The sequence below is a fragment of the Alosa sapidissima genome, chromosome 4, assembly GCF_018492685.1.
Source record: "Alosa sapidissima isolate fAloSap1 chromosome 4, fAloSap1.pri, whole genome shotgun sequence".
In the NCBI taxonomy this organism is placed as follows: domain Eukaryota; kingdom Metazoa; phylum Chordata; class Actinopteri; order Clupeiformes; family Clupeidae; genus Alosa; species Alosa sapidissima.
This window is the reverse complement of record NC_055960.1, coordinates 20,748,616-20,769,987: the sequence shown is the minus strand read 5'-3', so window position 1 is coordinate 20,769,987 and position 21,372 is coordinate 20,748,616. Positions and strand designations below refer to the sequence as shown.

Sequence of the window (21,372 nt, the reverse complement as noted above, 5' to 3'; positions counted from 1 at the left end):
CCAAAACCACACAGCGACCCGCCAGGACCGAGTCTCCCAAGCCATCCAATGGGGCCCCGTCAGAATAACAATGGGAGAGGCAGAGAGAAAGAGTGAAATTAGTAAAGTTTATCAGAGAATGTAAATAAAAGGGGGAGGGAAAGAAGGGGATGCTATTTATATTACTACTACTAATAATAATAATAATAACAATAATAGTTCCAGCTACCCTCCCCTGCCCAGTGTTCGATGATATGTGTATCTGTTGATGAAGTTTGTTATGATGATGTGGAGATGGAACTCAGGCAAAGAGGGTCAGGACTGTAAGTAGGTGATAAAGGGGTACCAAGGAGAGGTTGTATCCTGAGTATTGATTAAGTTTGTAGTTGATAGGTTTTCTAATGATATATAGTCTGTTAACAAGTTTTTCCAATGAGTGATGTGAGCTTTGTTCTTAGATTTCCATGAGGATTGTTTTCTTGGCGATAGTCAGCACTACCAGCAGTGTTTTATTGCAGGAGTTGCTTAAATTGACTGTGGATGTATCACCAAGTATGCATAAGGAAGGGGATGCTGGGATGTGACAGCCAAAAATGGAAGAGAGAGATTTTGTGACACTCACCCAGAAGTGGTTGATTGGAGCGCAATGCCAAACCGCATGAATGTATGTATCTGGGTTATTTTGTGTGCAGTGAGTGCAAAGATCCGAGCCAAACCCCATTTTAGCCAATTTATGTGCAGTGAAGTGGAATCTGTGAAGAACCTTGTATTGTATTAGTTGTAGATTACTATTCTTTGTCATGAGGTAGATGTTTTTGCACATTTTGGTCCAGAAGTTGGCACCGGGAGTAATTGATAAGTCTTATTCCCATTTGTGATATGGCAGGCCAATTGTTTTTTCTGAACGAGATATAATTTTGTAAATTTGGGAGAGTGTTTTTTTGGGAGAGGGAATATTAAGCAGCTCTGAGATTGGTGGGGGAATGTCAAGGTTAGCTGTCTGGATGTTAATTTTTCCTAGGATAGATGATTTAATTTGCAGGTATTGTAGGAAGTGTTTACTCTCGATGCCGTGCTTCTGGACCAAACAGGAAAATGAGGCCAGATTATTGTCTTGAAGAATGTGTTGAAGGTGAGTGATGCCCTTTCCCATCCATGTGTGAAAGTTAAGTGTTTTTTTATTGACGGTGAAATCTGAGTTATTCCAAATCGGGGTGCGAATTGATGGTGCTATAGGTGAATCAGTGATGTGGTAGAATCTCCACCAGGCTGTCAGAGTAGCTGAAATTGTTGGGGCTTTGAAGGATGGATGTTTTTTGACCGACTGACTGCAGAAAGGGAGATCTGAGATTTTAATTTCTTTATAGATTGTTTGTTCTAGGTCTAACCAGGTGTTGTCTGAGGGGGTGGGGTGTAGCCATTTGTGGATGAAGTGGAGCTGGTTGGCCAGGGCATAGTGCTGGAAGTGTGGGGCCTCTAGTCCTCCCATTGCTTTTGGTTTTTGGAGAGTGGTGAGTTTGATCCTTGGGGTCTTATCTTTCCAGTAGAATTTAGTGATTAATGAATCGAGAGACTTAAACCAGAGTGGGGTGGGCTGGGTTGGAATCATAGAGAATAGTATTGTCATTTTGATTACTTAGATTCTGCCCATGATGGATAATGGGAGGTTCTTCCAGCGTTGAAGGTCATCATCTATTGAAGTGAGTAGAGGGGAATAATTTAGGCTAAATAAGTTTGACAGCCTGGGGGAGACTTTTATCCCTAAGTAAGTGATATAGTTAGAGCAGAGTGGGATAGATAGGAAGAGTTGGCTGTCACATCCCAGCTGTTGGGATGTAATGGGAGAACTGCAGATTTATTCCAATTGATTGAGTATTCAGAAATGTTAGAGAATGTGTCAATGAGTTTGATGGTTTCTTCTACTGATGTTGTGGGGTCTTGAAGAAAGAGAAGAATGTCGTCAGCATAAAGGCTGATTTTGTGATGCATATATGGAGTCTGGACACCTTTGATGAGGGGGTTCTGACAGATGGCAGCTGCTAGGGGTTCAATGAAGATTGTAAATAGTGAGGGGGAGAGTGGGCACCCCTGTCTAGTTCCCCGGTGATTTAAATCTTAACAAGAGTAGGCCTACTGTATGTACAGCTGGTGATCTAAACATGACTACCATGGAGGAAGGTCTGTCTATATGCAGAACTTATGAATGGGTAGTGCTAATTAGTTTCCCCACAGCTCTTAGATCAGAGCTTCGATGCTTCATTTGTAAGCTGTTTTACCTCAAAAATGTACTCTCCCATCTTGTCATCATATCGGGCCTTGAATTTTTCCGTATCAGCAGTATCTCCTTTACTCCGAGACCAAGTCACATTTGGAGCTGGTTCTCCTGACACAATTGCTTTAAACAGGGCTAGTTTTCCTGAAAGACAATATTTGTACACAGCAATATGCATGTTTTATCATAACTTTTTACACAAACTGATGAAATAAACTAATAATAATAATATTATATATATATATATATATATATATATATATATATATATATATATATATATATATATATATATATATATTCAACATTGTAATGCTTTCTTGTGCACATGACTTAGTGTGATTCAATAGCACAGCTAGATTATTAGATATTAAATATACTATACAATTCCACTTGACTTACCGTAATCTCCCAACTATTATCCGTGGTTTATACCGGTACATTGATTTTGCAATGTCTCCAGATATGAGGTTAATATACAGGGGCAGTTAATATGGTATTTATATGGTTTTGTTTTTTTAACTTGCATAAAACACTGTCCTGCGGTTTATACACAATGCGGTTAATATACAGGAAATCACTGTATTCTGTTTTGTTGAAATGTTTGGCAAACAACATTAAATATGATGACATTTTTTTCTAGACATCGACTGTAAAAATGGAAGAGTATCTCTAACCCTCTGGAATGGTCACTGCAAACGGCTTGCGGGTGAAGTCTGGAGTGGTGCAACCTGATGGAATCTCCTCCACAAACTGTGTGATCATAACACCGGGGACCCTGGAGCGCCTTTTGATTTGCACTGGACAAATTAAGAGAAAAGAGTAAGAATAAGTCAACTATATATTAAACACAACAGTTGTTGCTGATATTATTGACTCTTAAGTATAAAGATAACAGGTTTTCTTAGATTGGGGGATACCACTTATTACCTTCTTTGCCTGTTGTGACCTATTGGCTTTAAAACCAATATGAGGCAAAAACATTCAAAAGATTTTTGATGTTCCTTTTAAAAAAATATTATTATTTCCATGCTTTTTGCATTTTGCCATGTTATCAGGGAGAAAGTCATAATTTCCTTACTGTTAATGAAAATGGTGCCTATACAATAGATTTAAGTGAACCACAAGAGGGCACCATATCACTAAGTCAGCAAGAAAAGAATGAAATGTTGATGAAATAGAATGCACACACACATCTCCAGTTATTGATCTGAAATAATTGTTGCCACTTTCCTGTAATTGCTGTTTGTCCCAGCAATGACAACATAGATAGTGCACAAAAGGGAAACGTATTATCAGGTAAAACATGTTATCATTGATCATCATTCACTCAGTGTGGTTACATGTGTAGAACAATCTCATTAAAGCACCAATCGGATCAGAGTATGGAACATTCCAGTTTACATGCTCATGAGTCTAATAATAGTGAAATAGATTACTCAATAATACAATCTAATAACACAATTTACATGACTTCTTTAAATCAGACTAAAGAGTATAATTAGACTGAAATCGGATCATTTGTTTGCATGTAACCACAATGACTGTGCAAGACTGGCGCACGTAGCATTCCACCAGGACAGGAGGTCAGTGGTTGAACTCACAGAGAAGACATCCTAGACTGTATATCACCTCAGGATACAGAGAACGGGAAAGAGGTGGACAAACCAGTTCAAGGAAGCAACTACACATACCACATTGCAAGCATTTGTAATATGAATGCAACTATTTTTTTTTTACACTTCTTGCAATGGTTTGAGTTACATAGTTTGCTGTATATGACATTAGGAAGTGTAGCTTGTGTATGATGGCATCAGATCTGAGGGTGCGAAGTCCAGTTACATTATGTGTGCGCTGGCCCTGATAGCCACATTTTTAAATATCTGACTGCTTCAGCAGCTGAAAGACCATAAATGTGCATATTTAAGTAAGGATTTAACCTTTACTGCGCAATATTATGGTTTTGTAGAACACCAGATTTAAATATTATTCACTAGGTGGTGCTCTACAAACAAGTCATAATGCTTCAGGTTTGACCCATAGACTGTAAAAATAGGTTTGACCAGAACTAGGCCCATGCCACAAAAATGCTGTAGTGCAGTGCAGAGGCAGTCATAATAATTGGTTTACTCCTTTCCCCCATAGTACACAGGTATGTAGAACTGAGGAAGTGAAATCAGCTGTTCAGCATAACAGCTACACTAGTTGTTATACTCAATCTACTTTATAAACAAGAGTGTCTACCTCTGAAACCACAAGGACAGCTATTATTACCGATTCACTGAAACCAGAGGTGTTACACAGAAAAACTAAAAAATCTTCTTTTGAGTTATTTATGTTGTTGAGTTGAAATGTGGTGGTGAAAACATGCACTGTTATAAGATAGACACACATTTTGTGAGATCACATAAATGGTTACGTTCCACAACCTACCTGCACCGGGAGGCAGGTCTTCCTCATCTGATAATGCACATGGAGGCACATAAAGGGAGGCGAGACAGCAACGTTATGACATCAAGCTGAGACATAGCTCTGACTGCACAAGGGAATTATATCGGGAAAAAGAACATGGACAGAAGGGCTGACAATGCACTAGCCTAGAGGGAGCTAAACAGACATCAGCAAAGGGTTTCTACTAAAACAATAGCCTAGATCAAAGCAAACACCACAGTAGCAACACAGTGAAGGACCCATCATCTCCCTGTGATTTCAGAAGATAGTGGACACTCATAGAAATTAAATCCACCTTCTGTTTCTTCCAGGAAATGTCCTCTTTAAGAACATACTTGAGGAAATGGTCCAGCCATGATTATAATCTTCAAACTGATGTGGTGGCACAAATGGTATGGTATCAGTAAAGTAAAGTTGTTCACTTTAGGTGTTCGCTGCAATGAATTGTTCAGTTTATTGCCACTGACTCTTGTCCATTTTACTGTAGTTTGTACTGTTGATAGACTTGGATTGTAAAACAATATTGATTGCCTTCCATTTTGTCCACTGGTGAGCATAAATATATAGATTGGTTGTAGATTAGAAACAAACAGCTATGCAGCATCGTCCTGGTCCAAGGATAATTGTCGCTGCACAGCTTGTTCCATCTGCCATCTTCCAGTCTTTTGAATCCTCATTTACTGTAAATCTTCACTCCAGGACCACACATTTCTGCTCTTTAAATTGTAATATATTTCAATGAAAATAATCTCTGCAACAACTGACAAAAGTAAGAATTTTGATTTGGTCCATAAAAAGTGTAGCATTTAAAAATGCAAGTTATTCTGGATAAACTGTAAATGATTGATTTAAATCGCACCAGGTGCTGTACAAAAGGACCCTTTTAGATTGTAGGGCAACAGGTCATTGGTTCAATTCAACATTTTAAAAGATCCACAGTTTTTAATCTACTATTTACAACCTGAATCCTAACAGCTGAACAGGACTTTGAGGAACTGTAATCTAAAAAAAATGATTACAAAAATGTGTTAAATGTGTTGACTCAACACTGTACAAAGAGGAATGGAAAATGGTACTCCCATGCTCCTAAGTTACATCATAAACTCTCTCAGTGCAAAGACTATTTTTTATAGCAAAAAATAAAATACAGGCAATTATTCTCAAGCATATTTCAATCAGACACAAGACACTATTCACACTAGAAACAAACAAAAAATGCCAAATTTGTTTTGTGAACAGCTCAATACTGGTATTATTCCTCACATAACATAGACTATTCTTTGAAGCATGTGTCAATTTTCTATTGTATTACTGATCATGTAAATCCAATATTGTACTTACTTGGCCCTGCTGGAGTTGGGTCTGGTTTGTCTACCATCTTGTTTACCTCTAAAAATTAATGCAAATATGTTACACCTGAAACACAAAAAATATAAATAATTAATAAACAAGTCTAGCCTAAATAACCTTAGCCAAGTTTAGTACAAACTAAAAAGTAGACTTGAGATAGGGGCCTACACTTCCAAAGGTTAAACCAAATGTAGCCTAACAGTGTGACATTAGGTTACAGATTACATTTATAAGTTACCCTTCTAAAAAGAAATAATGTAGGCTAAATATGTCAATTACTTCATCAGTAACCAATTGCATTTAACTACTTTTTGATTGACAAAAAATGACCCTTACAAAAATTAAATGTTTGTCCGTTCTAGCCTACTACACTTGGGTGGGCTGGAAGACATTTTGGGTGGGCAACATAGCAAAGCGCTCAAATTGGATGAAAATTGACATACACACAAACAGATGGGTATTCAGGCCTATGTGTTTCAGAGCTTGACAACAATGATGTTGAATTTACAGAAAGTTTCAAAGCTTAAAGCTTGTAGTAGCGGTTTGGTCTTATCAGCAATCTAAAGTTAGGCATGCATCTCTACACATCTTTGGATATCATCTGGTAAGTATTTTTATTGGATTCTAGGCCTACTTGTTATTTTACATTGCATTCAACCAAGCCTACACAGAAATTATGCATCAATCTATATTCCAAATAAAACTCTTTTACAACTGCTTTCACACAAGTGGACACATGTGAAGAGTGAGTGAGGCAATGGCGAATAAGTGTGGGATTTTGATAGGTTGTGTTTAAAAAAAAGAAATCAAGTAACCTCCTGTTAGATTTTTTTGTGTTAGGTAGAGAGTTGTGCGTGGTGTTTTGTGAAATTTATAACTGAGTGAAAGGCTGAGAATTAGTGTATGGTTTTGCAGATTTCGTATGGGGTTTGAGTGATAGCTTTCACAAATTGTTTGACATGCAGGTTTTTGTTTTGTGTGTGTGTGTGTGTGTTTTTGGTGTTTTTTTTCTGTTTTTTTGGTAGTGTGTTGGTGTGTGTGTGTGTTTGTGTGTGTGTGTGTGTACGTCTCTGTCTCTTAAGGCATCAGGAGGGATGTTTACCTAACGTACGTACTGCACAGTTATGTACCCCCTAGCTACCATTACACTCAACACCAACTCATCTACATCCAAACTGGGTTTGAGGCTGTTTGGGTGGGCAAGATACAATGTCTGGCCCACCCCTAGATCCTGCCCTGATTTGCAGCAAACTTGTGGGTGATGTAACATACTAACAAGTATGTACACTAAGGGACACAGTAGTGTCACCAGGTCATGAACTCCTGCGATGTTTGAATATGTTGTGTGATCCAAGATGGTGGAATATAAATAAGCCAGCGTTGTGTCAGTCCGAGTGAAACCATTTAATAGTAATAAACATATAGCCAGAGGGCAAACTTAACATGTGTCAGAGTAGAGGTTCATATACCCTCAAATCTATGAAAAATGGAGACGTACGGCATTCCAACACCCGAATTCACCGAATTTACTGTGAGGCATGGCAGCGTTTCAAGCAACACTCGGAGCTAATGTTCTCAGGCCCTCTACCGGAGAAGCGTAAACAGGATAAATGCAGCTACCTTCTTTTATGGGTTAGGGAGAAAGGACGAGACGTTAACAACACATGGACGCTCTCAGAGGATGACGCTAAGGAGCTAAAGACTTACTACGATAAGTACTCAACTTACCTCACTTCCAAGTCCAACCTGATTTATGCTAAATATCGTTTCCACGAGAAAATGCAAGGAGCTAGCGAGATGTTCGAACACTTTGTGATGGAACTGAAACTGTTAGCCAAAGACTGTGGATATCCTAACAGCGACGAGATAGTAAGAGACCGCATTGTCTTTGCCACTAATTCAACAATTCAGGTGGTGTATGAGAAACTGCTTAGCCACCGTAACAACGCTGTGCACACCATAAACAGGAGATCGGAGAGCAGTCGGCCGACCAGCGTTAAAGCTAAAACTAAAGCTAAAGAGTTTGCTATAGCGACCAAAGAGTGCTACCGTTGCGGAGGTCTACACAGCACCAAGGAAGGCGCTGCCAGCCAAAGGTAAACAATGCATGAAATGTAAAAAGCTCAACCGCTTCACCAAAGTATGCACATCAAAGCACCCAGCAGAACCATCAAAGCCCTAGCGGAGAGCAATGCACACAGTGAGCGAAGATACAGAGGAGGAACAGGTAGAATTGTACATTGATGGCCTTTCAACTGAAAACACTGGACAAAGTAATGAACAAGCTTATGCAGAGATAGAAATGAAATGAATACTGGCGCACAGGCCAACGCCATTCCAGGGTATGTGTTCCGCAGTCTGTGTAAATACTCAGAGATAAAACCAGCAACCCAGAGGCTTACCACCTTTGGAGGGGAGTTTCTGAAGGTGAAGGGTACTGTACTTGTCGACTGAAGTGCAGACATAAAGAGACCTCCATGATGCTGGACTTCCACATTATCAACATTAAAGCACTGCCCATCCTGGGAATGAGAGCCAGTCTGGACCTGAACTTGATCAAGCTAATACTGGCAGTGACTGAGGAAGCTAAGACAGGTACGGACACTTAGAGTTTACTGGAGCAGTATGCAGATGTTTTCCAAGGCATAGAGTTCCCGGGTGAGTGTACCCTCCACGTCAATCCAAACACAATGCCTGTGGTATACCCGCAGAGTTCCCATCGTGCTGCGAGATAGGCTGAAGCAAGAGCTGGAGAAAATGGAGGAGAATAGCATAATTTGAAAGGTGTCTGAACCCACAGAATGGGTGAATGCATTAGTTGTTGTAGAAAAGCCCCACACAGGTAAATTGAGAGTCTGTCTGGACCCCAGATACCTCAATAAGGTAATCCAAAGGCCTCACTATCCTCTACCTACACTGGAAGATGTCACCACAAAACTCGCCGGAGCTCGCTACCTCAGTGTCCTGGATGCCAGGTCTGGCTATTGGACTATTAACTTAAGCACAGTCATCTCTTTTAACAACGTTTAACACACTGTTTGGCAGATAGCCTTTGGCATCAACTCCGCTCAAAATGAGTTCCAGAGGCAGGTTGATGAGACGTATGAAGGCCTCAACGGGGTAGCTGCCATCATCAATGACATCCTGGTCTTCGGAAAGTCCAAACAAGAGCACAACAACAACCTCAGAGCAATGCTGAAACGCATGAGAGAGCGAGGGGTAAGACTGAATCTTGAGAAATGCCAGATATATGAGGTCAGCTACTTTGGCACAGGTTCTCATGTGATGGTGTCAAACCAGACCCACAGACAATCAAGGCAGTCCAAGAGATGCAGCCACCTAAGTACAGATGTGAGTTAGAAACCATACTGGGGATGATCAACAACTTAGCCATGAACGCACCACTGCACTAGCTGCTGCTACTACTACGCTTACAGAGGATGATACTACAGCTCCAGAAGTACAACATCCACATCATCCATTGCTACTGTAAGGAAATACCGGTGGCCGACACGCTGTCTCGCAAGTCCATCGAGGACAAGGACCGCAGCCTGATGGACTGTGTCATGTTCAAGGGTGAGAAAATCATAATCCCTCAGAGTCTCAGAGCCAACATGATACAGCGCATAGACACTGGACACATGGGCATGGAGAAAAGTAAACACAGAGCACGGGATCTCTTCTGGCCTTGGGAAACAGATTGAAGCAGCAGTAGATCAGCACAGCATATGTCAGGAAAGATGCAGTGCCAACCCAAAGGAGCCCCTGCTGTCATACGTCATACCGGAGAGACCATGGCGGGTAGTAGACAAGATTTTTTAGTCATAGTAGACTACTACAGCAGATTCTTCAAAATGGAGAAGCACCCAGGCTGCATGTCATCAGCAGTAATCACCAAACTCAAGTCTGATTTTGCCCGTCACGGCATCGCATCATCAGTGACAACGGACCATGCTACAGCTCAGCAGAGTTCCGCAGTTTCGCAGAGGCATGGGACTTCAACCAAACCCCCACAAGCCTGCGCTACCCACAGAGCAAAGACCTCGCCGAAAAAACTGTCCAGACTGCAAAGCACATCCTGGACAAGGCAAAAGCCGACAACAAAGACCCCTACCGTGGTCTGCTGGAGTACAGGAACACTCCAGTGGACAACCTGCAGTCACCTGCACAACTCCTGATGAGCCGACAACTACGCTCAGTCCTCCCCATGACTGCAAAACAACTGCAGCCACGGGTAGCATCCCAGACCACCGTTCACGAGAGTAGGAAAGCTTGCCAACACCGCCAGCAGACATCCTACAACAGGTTTACAAGGCTCTTGCCTCCCCTACCTGTTGGCAAACCTGTCCGTTTCTGGCAGGAGGATCGATCCTGGAGACCAGCAACAAGACCTGTAACACAGACTGCAGACACAAAAAGGAGTTACAACATCCAAACGTGAAAGCATGGAAAATCCCAGCACCAGGGACGTCCAGCAGACACGCACACACACACCAAGAACACACAGCCCCTACACCCCAAACCGGTGGACCACACATGACAGAACAGTTACAGCCCTGCTACACAGCTAGATTCGGCCGCACCACCAGGCCCAGACAAGTCCTTGACTTGTAAACATTGTAAAAAAAAAAAAAAAAAACACTCACTTGTAATTCACCTGTTGTCTCTAATCACTTGCCTGTTGCCATAACTTAAAAAAAGAAATAGAAAAGAGGGAGAGAGAAAATGAGTTTACATACCTGTTGTTACTTACCTGTTGTCCTTGAAACCCAAAGAAATGAGTTTATATACCTGTTACTTACTTGCTACCTCAAAAACACTCTTACTACAAGGCCAGCTCGAGCCAAACACTCTCATCCATGGCTAAATGATACCCTCTGATCCCAGACTGGGTAGTCTGATCTACTTCAGACTTTGGTTGCTACTATTCACAACTACCGCCATCATTATCATCTAGTTTCCAAGGTGTGCGCACAGGTAGATAGATAGATGGATATATAGATAGATACTTTAGTCATCCCGAGGGAAATTTTAATAATTTAAACAGTTTAGTTAGCTGGCTAGCTAGCTAGCAGCTGGCTGAGTTTGTGTAATTTCCTGAAGTGGAAAGAGATATATTAAGGTCTTTGTTCAGACCTTAATAGATATCCTTTGTTTGAAAATAAATCGTTTCTGTTCTTTCCTCTTAATTCCATGTGTTGCAACTCTCGCTGGTAACTTTGTTAACTTATCCAGCAAACTATTAAAAATTCACGACTGTAACAAAACACTGCAACTCTCGCTTGCCCTCGAACTAGTCCATCTTCCTGTTTCCGCTTTGTCGCGCTCGTCTGAAAAAAAATGAGTGGTGCGCTACCTCGCGCTACCTGGCTAAAATCCTGGCGCGCCAGCAAGATCTACGTCATTTTGACGTCACGGTGTCGCGCTACCGGTCGGGTGCGTCGAGTATGTAGAAGCCCTTAGTCAGCATCACTGCTGCTAAGATGGCTTTCTACAATGACAAAATCAACAGCGCTACAGACACTCGGAAACTTTTCTCAACCTTCAAAACGCTACTCAACCCTCAGCTGCCTCCTCCTCCATCCAGCCTTACTGCGGATACCTTTTTTATCCTCATTTTTTACAAACAAAGTGGCGGCAATCAGCAGTCAATTCTCTACATGCCCACAAGACGCGACAGACTCAGATACTGCACTCCCACAACCTCTGGGGGCTGCTGGAACATCCTTTTCAGCATTCGCGCCTCTCTCTCTCGCCGTCCTATCACATGCTCATTGGACCCTATACCTACGAGCCAGCTATCACACATGTGATCAATTCTTTGCTAACCTCTGGCACATTTCCAACAGCATTCAAAACGGCCCGGGTAACTCTGTTACTTAAGAAAACTTCTCTCAACCCTGCTCAAGTCGAGAACTACCGCCGTGTCTCACTCCTGCCTTTCCTATCCAAAGGTATTGAACGAGCAGTCTCCAAACAGGTCTCTGATTTCCTTTCACAGAACAACCTTCTGGAACCAAATCAGTCTGGGTTCAAAAGCGGCCACTCTACTGAAACGGCTCTGCTGTCTGTAACAGAAACCTTAAAGGAAGCCAGGGCGACCGCTCAGTCATCAGTACGCATTCTGCTTGACTTATCGGCTGCCTTTGACACGGTTAATCACCACATCCTTCTCTCTATACTCTCTAACATGGGAATCTCCAGCTCTGCTCTCTCCTGATTTGAATCCTACCTCACGGGATGCTCGTTTAACGTATCATGGCTTGGACAGCTATCTGCACCTCACTATCCCAGCACAGGGGTGACACACAGCTCTATCTGTCCTTTCCACCTGATGACCCCTTGGTCTCGGCACAGATCTCGGATTGCCTCTCAGACATATCTACATGGATGAAGGCACATCACCTCCAGCTAAACCTCTCAAAAACTGAACTGCTGGTCCTCCCAGCAAAACCTACCATACACCATGACATCAACATCAAATTTGACTCTGTCTGTTTCACCCACCAGGGCTGCAAGAAATTTAGGAGTTGTTCTCAACAACCAACTAACCTTCTCTGATCATGTTGCCTTGGTCGCCCGGTTGTGCCGTTTCACACTTTACAACATATGGAAAATCAGGTCTTACTTGACTCAAGATGCTACCCAACTCCTGGTAAAGGCAATAGTCATCTCACGACTTGACTACTGCAACGCCCTCCTGACAAGTCTCCCAGCCTGCTCAGTGAAACCCCTTCAGATGATGCATAACGCGGTGGCGCGCCTAGTCTACAACCAACCCAAAAGGGCACGTTACCTCGCTGCTCATCCAGATACACTGGCTACCTACAGTATGGCTGCCCGCATCAAATTCAAGTCTCTAATGCTTGCCAAATTTGCAGCAACTGTTCGCCAGAAACTGGAAATTTCTGTAGCCTAAGGGTAGCCTACATATCAAACCTCTCGTTGTATTAGGGGTTTGCACGGCGTGTCATCAGATCTGGACGTCGCCATATTAGAGATACTCACCTCATTAGAAAGCATTAGGCACTGAAGTAAATCCCTCACATCATCAAGGAAAATGGTTAATTATTGCCGTGTTTTAGGTTATATCAATAGGTCAGACCGAGAAAAACATCTGGAGTAGGTATCGACTTCCAAAAGTCATTAAAAAACCAGGGAGAAAGGAGAATAATGCCAGAAGTTATTAGAGGAATGGGGGCGCTTGTGGTTGGACTTGGTACTGCGTCTCCCTCACCCAACTCATATGGATCTGCGCTGCCTATAAACTGTAATTTCTCAAAATATCGCACCTTTTCTTGTGGTCCAAGTCCTGCCCTATATGCCTTTGCATCTTGGACGCGTTTTGATGAGCTTTACTGTTGTTAACACTTAAGGTATCCAAAGTGCATAATACTCCATTGTAGGCTACTTCATTTATCGGAACTCCCCCTATTACCGTCGGTCCCGTATTTCCGCCGTCTTGCGTGTATGTGTCACTTAATATCCATTTCTAAACAAACCAAGACGGCGGATTCCTAAAGAAACTCAAGCACCCACACCATAGGTGTATCTAAATTAGCTATGTACCAAAAATGACATTTTACTGTGACTCGAAGAGCTGTAAACAGTGTTGTAAGGCTGCGTGTACACATCTGCTTGGAGCTCCAGTGGAATTTTAATTTCATGACGAGAATTCTTGGTCTAACCGTTCATGTGCCATTGAAACGGCGTAAATAGGCGACCCATAAGGCCAGCACTATAACTCGTGGTAAACAAAATCAGAGACTTTCTAATGTGGAGACACAGCACTCAAAAGATCCTCCATAGAAATGCATGGGGTTAGTTTGTAACGTTGTCTACACATATCCCACCCCTTCCTCGGCAAAACGTCGACATGTGAATACATTGAGCCAATCATGTGGTGTGATGTGAATACATTGAGCCAATCATATGGTGTGTTGTGAAGACAATGTTGTGAACATGGAGGTATTATGTATAACTGGAGAGAGTGATTAAGTCCCGGCCTCCATACAAATGAATGGCGGAGGCTAGGCTAGTAAATCCGGCCAATTCATAGTCAACGCCATATTGAACACTGGGGCAAAGATGGTTGATTACGAAGATACTTCCTGAGAGGCCATTTCCTGTCCCTGGAAATGTATGCAGGATCAGTTTACAGCACAGAGGCAGGCTAACGAAACGCTAGAGATTGTTGCAAACGTGTGTATAATGGCAGAGCCGGCGAAGAAGCAGCGAAAACCCTTGACGGAAGATGCAAAGAAAAGGAAAAGAGCTTCAGACCGAGCGAGGGGGAGTTTCGTAGAGAAAAAGCATCAGGCTTGCCTGGTGTCCCTTTAATTTCATTGGATGACAGCGGCTCTAACTAAAAGCGGTCTGCATGGAGCTGGTTCCAATGCTCCATGCAGCGCCATACTTGAAAATGGCGTATGCTAACATGCCGAAGCTAATCTGCACGCTGTTGACCCCCTGGTTGTGAACTCCCGCTGGAGCAAGGTTGGTGTCGTGAAGCCTTGCGCACGCACATTTCTGCCGAATAGGATGCCCGATGAGTGCCCAAAAAGCGTTGCAATATGGCCGCCGAGTGGAGGGACTTGCCTAAAAGGACTTTGACAAAATCGGATATTTCAGGCAGTAAATGCTCCCGTTAACTCATTGCTCATTCATTGTTAACTCATTCCTTCCCATGCGTTGAGTGCCAAAAACGTAATATTACGTTTTTAGCTTTTTTTTTTAATTACGAAACTAGACACTCTAACACACCTTATATGTGATTTTGGGAACTCTGTGATGAATGGAAATGAAATATATGACGATCGAAAACTCATGAAAACGCACAATCTGGACATATTATCTGGACATTTTATCATAACTCTGTTGCCGCTTTGGGTCGAATCAGTGACGCATGCACGTCATGTCAAAACCAGGCCATTTTCGTGGGTCTATCGCTAGGTGGCAGTCTCGCCAGGTCTCGCTGATCACTTCCCGGTCGGAAAGTTTACACAAGTAAGGAACAGCAGGCAACACTTAATATTTCATGAAAGACGTTAGGCCTATATCTCCATTTCTAGAAAAAAAAAAACAGCGATTTTGATGAAAACTAGCCACTGTTATATGGGATTTCTCAGGAACAGAGGCGTGTAGAAATACACGGTTTGCACCCACCGAAAGCTTAAAGTTTCACCTTTTAATCGAGCCATTGTATGTGTTCATAGCTATAACACAGAATATGCTGTGGCTGTACAAAAATCACCAACAATGGTCTAGATTGCTGGCACTCTAGGACAAAGCTCCCGAAAACAGCTTGGCATTCAATGAGTTAAGAACCAAACCAGATTTTGTTCAAACCTACACACCTATGGCTACTGAAAAATGTAAGTTCATTTAGCAAATGTTATTTTGAAGTGTTAAATAAACATCGTTGTTTTAGAATTTCCGAACAAAAGTGGTGATAATGGGGGGTGTTACGATAATTCTTTACGCCGAGTGCCTCCACATGCAGCTGGGTTACCGCCCAGAACGTGACGTCCGCATGCGTGTACCAAGTCCAACACAAGATTGGAAGCAGGCTAGATCAATCCTTTCAAGTCAAGTCAAGTCAAGGTGAAGGCCTATCATATCTTGGCAGATACTTTCTGTTGAAAATGAACCAGGCTATTTAATTTTGTACACATTTTCAGGGCACATTTTATCTGCTTACAATAACGAACAGCATAGAGAACAAAATAACTGGACACATTTTCAAGTAGCCTAATGTTTTGGAGTAGCCTAAGTTAATGTAATGTAATGTAGTGTTTCTATGACATATTTTTGTATATCTCTTAGCTTCCAGTCGTGGAACAAAACATACATCTTCTGTTTGCTGTATCTCTGGGACCCCCCCAGACAATGAGGTAAGATAACGTGATTACGTATGCTAATCACCCTTCATGTGCTATTTTTAGCTAACCTGAGGTGTACTAGCTTTAATTTAACGTTAAATTAATAGCATAATGCTAGACGAGGGACTTCGGTTTGCAATCCTATAACTTATTAATATTGTTGAGATATCTTTGTCATCTGTCTACATTGCAGTCATTATTCCTGCGGTTGACTAACAGGTATATGATACGTTTGGGTAAAATGCAGCTATAAGGTTACTGTTGCAAAAATTCTCCAATGATTCGCCTTCCATCTGTTGGAGTCAGGCTAGGTAATAACTGTACAGCCGTTAGCATAGGAATCCCTGTTGACCTTGCCCGAGGCAAAGAGTATAGAAGTAAACTATTCAGAGCATCACTTTTCTTCATTGTAGGCTGCTATGTCAAAAGCAACTTTAACTTTTGTTTACCTTTCTAATGTCTTATGTTCACTTTCACGACATCCATCGTTATTGCACACAACAGTGCATCATTATTTCACTGTTCACTCCCTGCACTTTTTAAGGGAAGGGGGCTGTCCTGTGAGGAAATTTGTTCTCTGCATTTTACCCATCCGGGTGTTAGTAGTCAGTGTGCACACAACATCTGAGTGTAGTAGTACTAGGGTGACCATTTCCATAACACCAAAAAGCAGGACATTATGCGCCATATCAATAAACTAGATGTACCGCAGAGCGGTACAAAATATGACCGCCGCCCAGTCCAGCACATGTTTTCCACAAAAATAAGTCATGCTGAAAGGCATATATGATTCTAACTGTCTCACTGAATTGCATTATGCACACTCAATTTTCACTGGTATCTGCTAGACAACAAGTACCAAAACATGATTAGTTCATAGATTTCACATGTAATATACATTTTATACAACCCCACCCCCATCTTGCCTGTTCATAATTCTGAGAAATTCTTGAATTGTGTGCATGTGTGTGTGTACATGTTTATGGGTGGGTGTGTGTGCGTGCATGTGCATGTGCTTGTGTGTTTGCCTGTTTATGTGCCTGTGTGTGTGCATGTGCATGCATGCGTATATATGTCTACTGTGTGAGTATGTGTCATACGTAGGGTTACTGTGAATGTATGTGTGTGCGTGTGTATCTGTTTATGCACATGTGTGCATATGGAATGGGTTTACATGACCCCTGGAGGCAAACATACGCAAAAAATTGGTCATCCTAGGCCCTACGGTTCTCAACATATTCACAGAAAACTGTGTCTGCCCTACCCTCCTTTCGGGGGGTCCAGTCCAGCGGGGGGGCTACAGATCAAAACGAAAAGCGATGGTTCCATACTATCCATGTGGGGTTACATGCCCACCAAGTTTCGTGTACCCCGGTCTTTCAGTGTCCCGGGAATCCTTGTTGGTGTACGGTCACTAAATGTACACATAAATTATTTTATTGTAAGGCCCCCCATGAACGAAAGTCCACGAAACTTGGCATGGATAATGATCCTACACTTTCAATTTCATGCAGTTTTGACCATGTCAGCCAGAGATATTGTGATGAAAACACCTAATGTTTTGCTTTTTAATTTTTAACTAGGTGGCGCTATACATGATATAAGTGGTCAGACATGTGGACTCGAGTCACATGACTTGGACTCGAGTCAGACTCGAGTCATGATTTTAATGACTTCAGACTTGACTTGATAAAATTCGGCATGACTTGCGACTCGACTTGGACTTGAATACTATTCACTCGAGACTTGACTCGGACTTTGCCTCTTTGACTTGTGACGACTTGACATGTCTCGAGTCAAAAACTAAATTTCCTGATCGTGGACCAGTCACCCCAGAAATGCTTTCCCTCCGCGACTAAAAAAAAAAAAAATAGCGGAGACAAGCGGCTAGTCCAGAGCACAGTTCAGTGCTGCCGCTACGCACTGTGTGTAGGGCACCAAGAGACAGAGAAACGACCAACATTTAGCTAATAACTAGTAGCTTTACTGCAAACTGATTTGCACTCTTGTTAGAGAACGTTTACAATGTCAAAATGCACCAACAGCATGTTACATAAAGATGATACTTTTCGAGTCCTCTCCATTAAGATCCAACTTGAACTTATGCTAGCCTACTCCATTTAATTGAGAACCCCATCTAAGCACGCACGAGAGGGAGAGAAAACGAGGTTCCAGCTGGCTTGTCATTGTTGATGATGATTGATATTTTCTTTTAAATATAAGAAACGTATAAAAGGAAATCATGAAGGCAACAAATACGAGATTAGGGGAAATTGCGGATTTATCCGGTTCTCACTACTGTTATAAACTATGAGATCCAGGTCACTATGACATAGGCTGCACTCACTGTGATTTGGAAAGTGGACAAGAATATGAAGAGTTGTCTTTGCCTTTGTTTAATGGAAATGGTGAGTCTTGAAGTAGGCCTATTCAATAATTTGTTTACATGAAGCACATTGATATGCCGATTGAAACGCATTCCACTCAGCTAGCTAGGTGGCTACTGGCTACCAGGCTCATAATTCACATTTAATTGCAAACAAAAAATGTCAAGCAAGCATCATGTCATACATGCATCTATTTCCAAAGGAATGAAAGCTGTTTGTGCCAACTTAATATAATGCTTATCATTGTTAATATTGTGCTATTCATGTGGCACAAACAATGTTTGAGTTTGTGGACTAGCCATAGGAATGGAGCTGGTAAAAAAGATCATTATGAGAATGTGTGGACAGTGGCACACAATGGGCTTAAAGTGACAGTGCACCATTTACAAATGAGATAAACAGCATCACATGTGTAGTATTTCTTAAGAAACGAATACTTTAAAACAAAATTACTGTGTCATTATTATCTTTTAAATAATATAAAAGTGTTGACCTTGGCTTCCCTTATGAGTCGCCACTGGCAGACAGCCTAATAAATTGTTTGCAGGCAAATCTGTGGCCTAGCGCAGTGAAATGCCATCAGTCAAATTATTACTCATCCTTACAGTGGGCTCCGAAATTTGGAAAAACAATATTTTTATTTGTCATGTAGCTATCCGTTTTGTACAGATTACTCAGGTATGCACATGTGTATATTGTATGCGCATGCATATATCGTAAAAGATTTCAAGACAGAAACATTGAACATATTTTAATCTGTATTTATAAAAAAAAAATCTGTGGATTAGATGGAAGTGTTAAAATTATGATCGATAGTCTAATAATGCCATTATTAAGTGAAGAGTACCTGATGACTTGTTCAGGACTTGAAAAAGATTGGGACTTGGACTTGGACTCGACTTGGCTTTGATGAGACTTGGACTTGGACTCGACTTGCCCTTCTCTGTATTTACTTGGGACTTGACTTGGACTTGAGTGCTAAGACTTGGGACTTACTTGTGACTTGCCAAACAGTGACTTGGTCCCACCTCTGTAAGTGGTAATGGGATAGGTTGACATGCCCCCTTAAGACCAACATAGAAAAAAAAGGTGGACCTCCTAGGCCCTACGGTTCTCGAGATATTCACAGAAAACTGTCTCCGGGCACCTACAGGCCAGTTTGTGTATACTGTAGTAACATAAATTAATTTATTGTGTGGCCCCCCATGAACGGAATTCCACGAAACTTGGCGTGCATTCAGAGGGTGTCATAATGATTTTGACTATGTTAGGTCACAGATACCTGCAATTACAACACCTCATTTTTACTTTTTTGTGTTTAACTAGGTGCCGCTATACATGAAATGAGTGGTTATGGGTTGACATGGCCCTTTGAGATCAACATACAAAAAAAAATGGTCCTCCTAAACCCTACGGTTCTCGAGATATTCACAGAAAACTGTGTCTGCCCTACCCTCCTTTCGGGGGGTTCAGTCCAGCGGGGGGGGGGGGGCTACAGATCAAAATGAAAAAAGGAGGTTCCATGCTATCCATGTGGGGTTACATGCCCACCAAGTTTCGTGTACCCCGGTCTTACAGTGTCCCGGGAATCCTTGACGGAAATTTGGACATGCGAAAAACAAAAAATCTGACTAAACCTATATGACCGCCACTTCGCTGCGCGGCTGTCATAATTACTATGGTGTGTACATAGGACTCTGGTATACTCTCATTTACAATACAATTTTGTGTGGTTTAACTACTACGGACGGGCCATCTCTAGGCTTTTACCCCGGAATCTCACTATTAGGGTTGGGCACCGAAACACGGTTCTAATATGGCACCGGTGCCGACGCAAACGATAGTAACTGCATCGAATAACAACGTGGATTTCGGTGCCTCATTTCGGTGCTTAAATAGCGTTTTTTAATTTCTTTTTTATACGAGGCATCACTGCATGTCATGCGCCATCTCTGTCTTGCTCTGATAGCAACACATTCAGATACAGTTAGCTAACACAAACACTGGATGTATAAACCAGAGGGGTGCACCACATAGGCGAGTAGACAGTGTTTGACAGCTTGCGTGAGCCCAAGTACCTTACTTTAAAGCGACATCGCGAGCTCCTGTCAAAATCTAGCAGTGGGCCTAACTACACACAAGCAAAAGGCTATGAAACAACATCCTATACGTTACACAATATCCTTGCTAATGCGCTAACTGGCATTTATTTGAAATGTTATCAGCAAAGTTGTAAGGTGAAAACTTTATTTCACGGTGTGTTCTAAACAACATAATGGCATGATATTAATATTTCATGTGCATGAGGCCCATATAGCATCACAATGAATATGAAGATCATGTTAAAAGTTAGCTGGCAAAAACATAAATATGTAGGTTACATACCTGATGTCACTGAGCTGTCAGAGGCTACGAAAACATCTCCATACGTTATCGCTAATTAAACTCAGCTGACTGGTGTTAGCGCATAGCCATAGTTGCTGTTAAAATGCCTACTAGGCTAGCGCTGGGAATCTAAACACTTCAACACCGACATGTAGCCTAACATGTTCAAAACTATTACGTGTTATGGATTAAGACATGACATTTCTTGAAGCATTTGGGAACACACTGAATTAACTGGAAAGTAGAGTCCCTGTTAGATTAGCTTGCTTGCAAATGCAGTTGTCCATGATCTGGCAGTTCTATGGCAAGCGGTTTTAACATACCTTATGGCAAACCGCCTACACTGGGTAAACTTGAAAGCAGAGCTTACCATTGTGTGTGCATGCATGGCAAGCTGTTTTAACATTTAAATGTATTATTCGTAGGAGCAATGTGATATTGATAGTAAATTGAATTTAACAGTTCAATTTCATGTTCAAATTTGTCTTATCAATAAAAAAAAGCAATTCATGCCATTTTAATTTAAAACATTTTAAAAAGTACCGGTTCAGGCACCGTTTTGGCACCGGCACCGTTTTAAAAGTATCGATTTAGCACCGGTATCGGATAAAACCCAAACGATACCCAACCCTACTCACTATTATACTTTAGAAGCCACTGTTCTCAC

The 21,372-nt window shown here is 41.7% G+C and overlaps 1 protein-coding gene across 2 annotated transcripts in view; it reads right to left on the bottom strand.

Moving 5' to 3' along the window:
* Positions 1 to 21,372, bottom strand: part of LOC121706719 (immunoglobulin-like and fibronectin type III domain-containing protein 1) — a 41,647-nt gene that overhangs the window by 16,418 nt on the left and 3,857 nt on the right. Inside the window, exons 1-5 of one of the 2 annotated variants that reach the window (XM_042088686.1) lie at positions 10,384 to 10,434; positions 6,044 to 6,118; positions 4,685 to 4,711; positions 2,929 to 3,051; positions 2,256 to 2,395 (exon numbers count right to left, since the gene is read on the bottom strand). In XM_042088686.1, coding sequence (XP_041944620.1) covers positions 2,256 to 2,395; positions 2,929 to 3,051; positions 4,685 to 4,711; positions 6,044 to 6,080 — 327 coding nt within the window. In that variant the 5' untranslated portion in view covers positions 6,081 to 6,118; positions 10,384 to 10,434. Of the gene's footprint in view, positions 1 to 2,255; positions 2,396 to 2,928; positions 3,052 to 4,684; positions 4,712 to 6,043; positions 6,119 to 10,383; positions 10,435 to 21,372 lie in introns of those variants that run through there. The other variant, XM_042088687.1, reaches the window with a different exon arrangement.